Source organism: Cryptomeria japonica, chromosome 11, assembly GCF_030272615.1.
Source record: "Cryptomeria japonica chromosome 11, Sugi_1.0, whole genome shotgun sequence".
NCBI lineage: Eukaryota > Viridiplantae > Streptophyta > Pinopsida > Cupressales > Cupressaceae > Cryptomeria > Cryptomeria japonica.
Window position 1 is genome coordinate 345,451,841 of NC_081415.1, and position 10,856 is coordinate 345,462,696.

The 10,856-nt window shown below is 37.8% G+C and overlaps 2 protein-coding genes across 2 annotated transcripts; both read left to right on the forward strand.

The window, feature by feature from the left end:
• Positions 1–2,517: 2,517 nt before the first annotated feature.
• LOC131040194 (J protein JJJ2) lies at positions 2,518–4,037 on the forward strand. The gene has a single exon (XM_057973063.2). It carries the CDS (start codon positions 2,637–2,639, stop codon positions 4,035–4,037), a length of 1,401 nt encoding a protein of 466 aa, XP_057829046.2. The 5' UTR covers positions 2,518–2,636.
• Positions 4,038–4,106: 69 nt separating this feature from the next.
• On the forward strand, positions 4,107–4,934 carry LOC131859950 (uncharacterized). Its single transcript, XM_059214254.1, has one exon. It carries the CDS (start codon positions 4,107–4,109, stop codon positions 4,485–4,487), a length of 381 nt encoding a protein of 126 aa, XP_059070237.1. The 3' UTR covers positions 4,488–4,934.
• The last annotated feature ends 5,922 nt before the right edge of the window (positions 4,935–10,856 follow it).

Here is a 10,856-nt window from a genome sequence, read left to right on the forward strand (position 1 = left end):
CAAACAAATTTGCAAGTAAAAACAACTGATTTTACCTCTGTTTCTGGCCTTGCACAAGCGCAGAATGACTCAACATAGGTGCAGAACCCTTCAACATAGGCGCAGAACCCTTTAACACAGGCGCAAAACTCTTTGACATAGGTGCAAAACCCTTCTACACAGGTGCAGAAGTGCCCAGAAAGCTCAGAGTCGCTCTGTTTCTTGAATTTTTCACCTGCAAACAGCTCAAAAAGCACTCAAAACATGGTTAAGGGATTAGTTCACGTCGGGTTCACTAAAAATGTAGATCAGGAATTCGATTAACATCAAAGCAAAAAGAAATTAGCTAACCACAAAGCCAAATTGCAATGAAATAAATCCTAATTACACTCAATAGAAGAATTGAAAACAAGACATTCAAAATAAATGAAAATCCATCACCAATGTCTCTTCCAATTGACCTCCATTGTTCTCCTTTCTCCTCCAAATATCTCACCTACAAGTGCAAAAGCATGAAGCAAGATTGATTTTGATAGCGCGAGGATACTAGAAGAGTGGTTGATTGATCTCCTTTGATTGAAGAAACTCATCCAATTTATAGACAAATTGGAGAGAGGACAAGATTAGCATGAAATTGATATTAGAGGCAATTGATTTCAAAAATGGCAAAATTGAGTTGAAGAAAGAAGGTTATGACACCTTCTATGTCATGAATTATGACATATTGCCAATGCAAAGGTTAGAGGACTAAAAGCTTATGACATCTTGCTATGCCAACGGTATGACGCATGAGAAATTCATGCTTCCACCGAAGCACAAAAATAGGGAGAGACTAGAGAGGAATTGATTAGGTGGAAATTGAATTTAGAAAATGAAGTGGAAATTAGGAATTAGGAAAATTAGAAATGAGGTGGAAATTAGGAATTAGGAAAATTAGAAATGATGAAATAGAAATTAGGTGAATTAATTAATAGGTTTTTATCCATTAATTAATTCATGAAAGAGACTTAGGACTAAATAAATAGATTTATTTAACCCACAAAGAATAAGAAAAGGATTAAATGAACAAATCATAAAACCCTAGAAATAAGAGGACAAGGAATTAGGTCAAGATAACAAGAAATTAATGTAGGTTCGATCATGATTCTGACTGACAAAGGACCAATGTTGATAAATGATTAAAATTGGTTGACAAAAATCAATGACAAATTGACCAAGATTGACAAGGAGATCAAATTGAAAAGCGCCAATTGACATGATTAAAGAGGACAAGGATCGATGACGAATCGATCGCAAAATGACAAAATTGGTAAGGACAAGGATCGATGACGAATCGATCGCAAAAATGACGATATTTGACAAGGACAAGGATCGATGACGAATCGATCGCAAAATGACGAGATTGACAAGGACAAGGATCGATGACGAATCGATCGCAAAAATGACGTGATTGACAAGGATAAGGATCGACCAAAATCATGACTGAAATTTGCTATCGACAAGACCTAATTCGAAAGCGAGAAAAATGAGGAATGCAGAAGAAGGATTCGATGCTCGCAAATGATAAAGACCAAGTGCGCAACATAGAAAAAATGTTAATGTGACACAAGAACCCTAAAATAAGGCAATGCACAAATGTTAAAGTATGACTCCGCAAGTGTTGACCATTTTTAGATGTCTACAATTAATATTAATTATAAACTTAATATTTTTAAAATAAATAAAATATAAAACAAAATATACCCTTCATCAAAATTATGAGTTTTAGATAGATATATACATATAAAATAAAAACAAACATATTTTAAAATAATCCACCATTTCATAATCACAATATTCTTTAAAGAAAAGTTGCTATCTTATATCATCCACATTTGTTACCTATTTCCTTGTGCAAAAGAAATAAGACTTGGATGCAACAAAACATCAAATGGTTGAGTAAATGGAATATCTACCTAAATTCGTGCCCCACAAATAGTAAATAGATAAAGGCTTTTGTTATGGATAAGTTTCACAAGTGGGCTTAGGGTAATGAGTTAGCGAGAAAGAAAAAATATTATAACACGAAGTTCAATCCTGCTTATGATCATCATCAAAAAGCTTATATAAGGGCTAATATTTCGTGGAAAGCTAAGTGTATTATTTCTCAATTAAGAACTAACTCTCATCAGCTCCGTAGTGAAACTAGTCGTTGGACCAAAAAACACTTTATTTTAGAGTGCATGCCTTCAAAGATGTTAGGGACAAGTATAATAAATTATTGCCTGTGGGATCTTGGTATGATTTTTTCAGCGAGGATTTTGTGAGAGGTTGAGGCCACTTGTCAGCATTTTACATAGAAAGCGGACAGATTTGCAAAAATCGGTTAGATCTAATGATGATTACAATATTCTTAAAAAAAAAGTTGCTGTCCTATATCATCCACATTTGTTATTTCTTTAATTTAAGTTAATTTATGTCTATTACACGCATTTACATTTACCAAAAAAGCTTGTTTTTGGCACAAATTATCGACTTGTCTATTTGAGATAAAGATGCATGAGTATTTCCGGAAAAAAGCTTATTTTCCTTCACAGTATATCAACTTCTTCGTTTTAGATAAAATGCAATCTTGTTGCCGCCATCATTGCTCTGGCTTCTGGTAACTGTTAGGAAAAATGGAGTGCGATAGAGAAGAAGCTTACAGAGCCAAAGAAATTGCAGAGAAAAAGTTAATGGCGGGAGACATGCAAGAAAGCTACAAACTCGCTCAGAAGGCATACGAGCTCTATCCTGCTCTGGAGGGATTGTCTTCCATGATAACGGCAATTGAAGTGCACCTTGCTGCTCACTCAAAACTTTATTTAGGCTTCATGGATTGGTATTCCATTTTACAAGTAAGCTCCTCCTCTGATCCCTCTCTTATTAAGAACCAGTATGAAAAGCTGGCCTTGTTACTGCATCCCGACAAAAACAAGAGCGTAGGCGCCGAGAGAGCTTTCAAACTTATCACCAAAGCAAGGACAGTTCTCTCGGATAAAACCAGAAAGGCAAGCTATGATGTAAAGATAAAAAGACAAGAAGGGAAGAGCTCTCCGTACAAACCAAATGTGACTAATCTGCCCCCAACCCCTACCACGACCACCTCCATCTCCCTCAAAGTGAATTCCACTCCCACTGCCATCATGCCAAATAGCCTAAATGTGAGTAATTCCTCCGATGCTCAGTATCCTTTCACTTTCACAGGCACCGGCGAGACTTTGGAAAAGACTGCAAGTGTCAATTCCTTCCCTGAAACTCCCTTGTACAATGATCACATTTATGACCATGGCGAGGACACCCCAACTCCTCCAAACAAGAGCTTCAATGAGCAGGATAGTTCAATTGCAAACACAAACTTAAACGTGACTAATCTTCAGTCGTCCTACGGCCACAACAGCTCTGCAGCTTCCCAGTTGTCTACTGGAAAGAAACCCACCTTTTGGACTGTCTGTTCCTCTTGGCAATTGCTGCAGGAGTGCCCACAGTCGCAGGAGAGACAAAGTATTCAATGTTCAGATTGTAGGAGTCAGTTTGTGGCTTCGGAGGTTGCAACCATATCTGTAAATGATTACACCAATGGCCTAAGCATGAGGAGAAAAGAAGAAAATGCCAGTGTCACGGAAGAATATGTGATGAATGGAAATGAGGATAATGAGCCAAAGCAGAACTTCATAAACCATGCAGCAGACCATTCTAAAAAGGCTAAAAGGGGAACTAAAAAAGGGAAAGGAAAGTCCAAAAAGAGAAGGAAATTGGATTTAGTCCCTTTTAAGGAGGATCCTGATGTGAAAATCGTTGATCCTCTTTCCTTGCATGTGAGAGATGCAGATTTTCATGACTTTGACCTGGACAGGGTAGAGTTTTGCTTTGAGGTAAATCAAATCTGGGCTATATATGATGATGATGGAATGCCTCGTTATTATGCTCTCATTAATAATGTTATATCCTTGCATCCCTTCAAGGTGCAGATGAGTTGGCTAGACAGAATTGACAACAGCAACAAGGATTTAATTAAGTGGGCGAATGCTGGATTCTGAAGAACTTGTGGGGAATTTGAGGTGGGAAGGAAAACTAGCACTGAATTTCTCAATGTGTTTTCTCATGTTATGAGAGAGGAAAAAGTTGTAGCTGGGTTTGTCAAAATATTTCCTCGGAAAGGTTCTGTTTGGGCTATTTATAGAAATTGGCAATCTGATTGGGATGAAAATACTCCACAGGATGTAAGACATGAGTATGAGATTGTGGAGGTTATTACTGATTTTACAGAAAAATTAGGAGGAAGTGTGCTTCCTCTTGCTAAGCTCGATGGTTTCACAGCAGTGTATCAGAGAAAACAAATGGGATCTCAGGCAGTCAGATGGATTTTGAAGACACAGTTTCTTAGATTCTCTCATCATATTCCAGCTCGTAGACTTTTAGGAAATGAGGCTCAACAATTGCCCAAAGGTTGTTGGGAGCTTGATCCTGCAGCAATGCCAATGGGTTAACCTGGGGTAAGATGCCATACTAAAGCAAATGCATTTCGCACATGATCATTAATTAGTATCATACTTGAATTTTCTTCAGTTTTGGGACTGCAATAAGAACGTTTCATATGGTTTGGCTTCTTTTCTTGTGGTGTATAAACAAAGTCCTTAAAAAACATCGGGATCCCTCCAGCAATATGTAGTAGGAATGATGAACTGATAACAAGGAACAAGTTTGTGTACAACTGGATATATACATGGAATTTTTTTGTTACAATTTTGATTGTCCTTTCAGTGACGAGAGGAGATTTTGCAAATGATCGTCCATGTAGGGGGGTAGATGATTTTGTTTCTAATACTTAGGGTATCCATCATTATTGTTATGATAATCACTTTATATGTTTAAAGGGCATGAGTTCAGAATGCAATAACTGATATGTTGTATATACCGTGCTAATTTTTACAAAATAGAAATTCATTATTGTTATTTTTCAAGTGATTTATGTGTTTTTGAATGTCACAATTCCTGATAATATTGAACATGCAATAACATATCTTGATAACTGGTTTGGTGAATAACTATCTCAAATCAAAGTTTATGCCTTTCCTTGTCTTAATTATGCTTGTATGGAATCTGTGTAATGAACCGGCAGTCAGCCAAAGTCAGTCAACAGTGAGTCAGATTCATTTCCCTAAAATCAAGGGCAATTGTACTGAATTAAAATTCAGTTAGGATCTTTGCACATGGTTAACTAAATATATTGAATTCCTAAAGTTAAGGGGCATTCAGCATGTAGCTAGGAGTTCCTAAAATAAAGCACAGTTAACTTCTACTTAGAAGTATAGTTAGAATATGCTAGACAGTATCAAATTGAGGATAACTGATCAGTCAGTCATAGGTTAAGGGTGATTTCTCAGTGAGGGAAGATTACTGCTAGCAGAATTCCTCTTCTATCCCCTACCCTTTTGGATTATAGGAAGCTATATAATCATTTTTAAAGGGTATTTTAGAAGGAAGAAGGTTTCCTCTGGAATTGTAAGGGAGTAGTCGATGGCTTCTCCACCCAAGGGTGGCTTACTGAAGAGCATGTTATGTTTAATGTATTGTTGATGCTAGAACAGATTAAATTTCTCTTATTTTTACAAATAGTCTCACAAAAGCAAAAATATTCGCAGATTTACATTCCAGTTCTATATTTTGGTTTATATATGTGTACAGGCTATATTTAACATTTTAGGTTCAAGTTCACAACAGTGGTATCAAAGCACTGATCCTGCCAACATGAATTCATCTAATCAAGAGCAAGCAAAAATACAGTGAACATTTGCTGAGAGTGTAAGGGAGATGTCCCTAGCAATTCAGGAACTGTGTACAGTACACAGTCACGTTTCTAAGGTAGCTGAATCATGCCATGGGTTTTGGCAGATATTTCTTCCATCCCCTCACCGAAACTTGCAAAGGTCAGCCCATTATGCATTTTCTCCACTATGTTGAAACCCTTCACAGGATGGTCAGGACTTCAATAATGATCCAATGAGAAGGCTTTGGAGTGCCTCTTTGACAGATGATACAGACTTTCATGTGGAGTATGGTTTCAATGCCTATGGGGCAATGATAAATGGTGTTGGTTGAAAAGACTACACCAAGACGAGTCCACAAAACCGCATGCCAAAAAATTGACTCTCCGAATTTTGATGGTATGTTACAACTTACAAGTTCTTCTAGAAGTATGGCTTCATACATTAGAAGTGTAATTTTGAATATGCCCTATGTCTAATTTTGGAAAAAAATCAGTTTGCTTTGCTTCATCTTGAAGGGGATGCCTGTGAATGATGGCATCACCATGATTTGGATGTGCAGATGGTGAATGTGATGAATTTTTTACTGGGTGGGTATTTATTGAGTTGATTATTGGTGTTTATAGAAAAATATTGTAGATGAGAAGTTTTTGGAACTACATACTTAACATCAAGGATAGCAGGAGTTTTTGGATGAATATAGTACAAAGTTGTGAAGATTATTTATGCAAGCTTGAGGTATGTCTACTGAAGAGGAACTAAAAGGCCATGTAGAATCTCTTAGACCCAAGGACCTTGATGAAGCCATCTAACAAACAAGATCTTATGAAAAAATGCTTTAAAGATAGAGCAAGGGAAGGCCCCCCTTTCTGTTCCAACCAGATAACATAAACCATTAAAGGTACTTACCCCAAATGAGGTTAAACATTCTACAGATAGTAGCCTCACTCCTGTGACCATAAATATTCCAATAAAGGGCAAATTCAGTTAGTTGAGGTGATTGGTGAGTCTTGATTCTCCACAGACGAGGAAGAATAGATGGGCCCTAATATGCCCTTGTTAAAAATGTATCTGAAAGGGACAATCTTGAGTAGCCCTTCACTTCATTAGCAGTTAAAAGAGGTTTATCCATTCACTCTATGTTACTAGTGCAGGGATTTATCAATGGAAGAAAAATGCGCTTCTGATTTGGAAGTAACTTTTGGTTTTGAACTCAAAGTTATACCCTGACCTGGGTTTGTCAAATATTCAGTGTCCTCCCTTTGACATTAGCATGAAAGATCCCTTTTCTGCCCTGAACTGAAATTTTCTGATTTTTTGCTTGCTGATAGGAGTTTTAGGGGATATTTTGACTTGCGCTTGTTTCAAGGAATTTGGTTTGGGTTTAATGCTTTTTTTGTTTTCAACAAATGAATGATTTTTGAATGCAAATATAAGAAATAAATGACTGATAAATAATTTCAGAATCTGATTTTTATAAAAGCACAATAATTATTGCAATTTTGAAAGATTTATTTCATCATAAGGACACACATCATACTAGGGGTCCAACGCCTAGCCTGGAAGTGAGTGTTTTATTGGATGAATTCTGATCTATTGCAAAATAACTGCGTCCAAGAAGAACTAATGCCTTCAATGAGGTTTATTTGCTTCAACTATAATTATCAAAAACAATTATTGAAAGAATTGACACATCTGCTACTGATTCCTCCAGGCTCCCAGGCAAGATCACTGAATTTGCCTAATTTTCCACAACGAATTGCTCATATCAATCACATATGCCTGGATAAGTCCGATAAATCACTTTATTTGCTGATTGCTAATGCTGACAATGAATTTCCTTCCTTATTCCAACCCTGATCACTGTTGTATGAATTATTTGATATCATAGTTGCCTCCAAAGTGGTACGACTGGCTAGGAGAGGCAATGTAGGTGCTGGAAAAGGTTGTAGCTGCCTTTGATTGCTTCCAAAATCTGATTCCCTTGCTGTTACAGGTCTGCAATTGCTGATAAAGTCTGATTATTGTAGCCTAAACAAGAATTCTGGATGAATTTCTCAGTTTTATGACTTGGGGTTTCGTCCAAGGTCACCTGGTATTGAGGAGATTTCATTCCCTAATGTAGATCTGCTGCTGTTCTGATTTACAGAGCTCCAAATCTCAAAAGATTCAATAGAGAATGATGAAAAGAATACCCAAAAGCTGTGTTGACGTGTATTTTGTACACAATCATACACAGAATAAAATACCGACAGGCATCTTATCCTCTCTTGAGAAAATAGTCTCTAACTGCTGAAGATCTGCGAAAAGGATCAGTTAGATGGACTCCAAGGTTCTTTTAGTGGGGTCTCCACATGTGGACAAGCTTTTTAGTGGTATGATGTGATTTGCTGTTTCCTCCAAGGCGTCTTACGGATTCTAAAGCTCGAAGATTTTACTAAACTAAAGGAACTTTCAGAAAATGGAAAAAGGACAGGGTTTAAGGAAGTCTAATCTAGCCTAACCCTATGAACGACTTAGCATGAATGAGATTTGGCAGGACTCAACCAACTTCAATTTTGCCATAAGATAACAACTCAATTGAAATTAGTGCGATCTTCTAAGGTAATAATGGTGTTCAATGCATCAAAGACCAAGGACACTACTACGAAGGTACATATCCTAGATACGAAAATGCTTGAAGGTTAAGGACTCAAAATGTTTTCCAGTCGACCACGCAAGGCGTTCCTACAATCAGCAAGAAGCTAGTGGTTTGGATTGCGAATCCTACCAAATATCAAATCTCACACTTAGTCTTTCAAATTAACAAACTACTTTGATTGAGCGTGATTCAAGTACATCCAACAACCATGAAGATAACTCAAGAAACTTGCAACAAAACACCATAACTTCAATATTTTATTGATTTCCAAGTCATCATATACAACAATTGCTTGAATTTCTCTCTTCAAGACTCAATCTTGCTACAAAATAAAATTGCTTACAACTCTAATCTCTCTATTTCACTCTTATCTGACTATTCGACTATTAACTATTTTTTCTATTATCAAATGAAATGAAAAATGGGGGTATAAATAGCATCCCCAGTTACAATGAAAGGTCCAGATTGAAAATAAATCAATGGACAAGATCATGACACCTAAACCCTAATTAGGGTTTATTACAAATGACCTCCTTTTTACTGAACAATATTAAATACATAGCCAAATATTAAATTTGGCACAAAAATCTAGGAGGTATCAACCAATGAGAAATAAGATGTCATGTCATCTGTAACAACCTTTCATCTAGAATCTTATTCCCTTTCCAATTCTCTTTCTTAGCATATGCAATGAATTTTGTCACGATTCCTTCGATTTCTGCGCTTGGAATCTCGGGAAGATTCTTGATACTCTCTTCTAAGTGGATGACCTGATCAAATGCATCTAGAAGAGCTGTGTCCCAAGTAGGTTCAAGTTCCTTTGTTCTATCAATCAGGAGCATGGTGGCATACATCCGATCATACTGCTCATCTGTAACATCTGTGTCCTTGCGAAAGATGATCCTGATTCTATCCTCAAATTCTTGTAAATCCACATCTGTCTCGACCTCGATCCTTCTGCCAAGAATGGTACGAAGTACCTCAAATACTCTGTCCTGGATCGGATTGATCACCTCCTCAACTTGACCACATCTAACACTGATGTCCTCGAAGAGAACACTCTTTATATGGAGTAAGGTTGACCACTGAAACAAACTGTGAGAATCACCTTCTAAGATCCTCTCTTGTGCTAAAATTCTTCTGGATGTGTGTCTTATAACTTTCAAGACAGGGATGACAACGTCCTTGGTATGAGCAAACGCAGCTACTGTAGCCATCAATCTGTGAATAATCTCAAGAACTTGGATAGCCTGGTGGGTGATCTTCGACATCCTTGTAACAAACTCTATGGCCACCGTGTGAGATCTATCCATCCAACCACATGTACGCTGGACCAGGTTCCTGAATCTTTCTGCTTCATTGATCGATTGAAGGGGCAATGCCTGCAATGGTGATCTAACTGGATCCTGACGTCCCAAAGGTTCATTGATGTGACTGAAATATGTCCTCCATGCACCGACCTCTTTCTCAAGCTTTCTATTCTTTTCCACTTCTTCTCTAAACTTGTCCTTCAATGCCTCAAATGTGTCGGTGGCATCATCTAAAGTCTGCTCCGCTGTGGATGGTCCTAACTCAATAGTCTGTATATGATAGTCTTCTGCTAGGATCTCACCCTCATATTTGTCTGCTGCCGGCGTAGCTATCTGCAGTTTTCTAGATCCAGTCTCATCTCGAATCATCTTGGACATCTTTGTAGCCTTCTTCTTTTCTGTTGTCATATGTGAACGTCCCACGAGGCTCTCTAAATCAATTGCACTGTCCTCGTCCTCAATTACGATCACCTTAGTCAATCTTTCCTTCAACCAATCTGGGATATTTGATCTTGTCTCTTGAACTTGAATTTCTTTATGTACTATTTCTTCTTGTCTGGGAGGAGATGTTACTTCATTATCATTATCTAAATCATAGTCTTGGAGAGATCCATCGGACGAAACATGCTGTGCCTGTTCTTCCTCCTGTCTGTCATTCTGTACCATCGATTCCATGGACTCTTCCACTCGAACTGTTCTATCCTCTGGTCTGGAAGAAGTACCTGGTGCTTGATCTTTGTTGGCACCTTGCTTTTTCTTGGAAGACTCTTTCTTTTCTGATCTTTCCTTTCTCTTCGAACCTCTCGAATGGAGATTGCCCTCACTGGCACATCGAAGATTACCTTCACCTGAATTCCTAGGATTAGGATTGCCTTCACTAACACTGGCTCCACCTTCGGCTGGCTTTTCTTCCAAAGTAAAAGACATGGCTATGCCCTGTTCTCTCAACTTCTGATGCTGAACGTCTACCCATCTGTGAGTACAAGACAAGACTGGTGCCATCAAATCATCTAAATCCACGGCCTCGGGCTCATTCCAGTTCAAACTAATTGTTTTACTTTCTCTATCATATGAAGATTGGATGTGCCTGTCGTTGTCCTGAGCTTGGTCGGCTACTCTGTACATCTTACATTTCCTGAT

What these genes read in the sequence shown, in the direction of transcription:
- LOC131859950 (XM_059214254.1), top strand. Translation starts at nt 4,107, where the DNA reads ATGAGAGAGGAAAAAGTTGTAGCTGGGTTTGTCAAAATATTTCCTCGG.
- LOC131040194 (XM_057973063.2), top strand. Translation starts at nt 2,637, where the DNA reads ATGGAGTGCGATAGAGAAGAAGCTTACAGAGCCAAAGAAATTGCAGAG.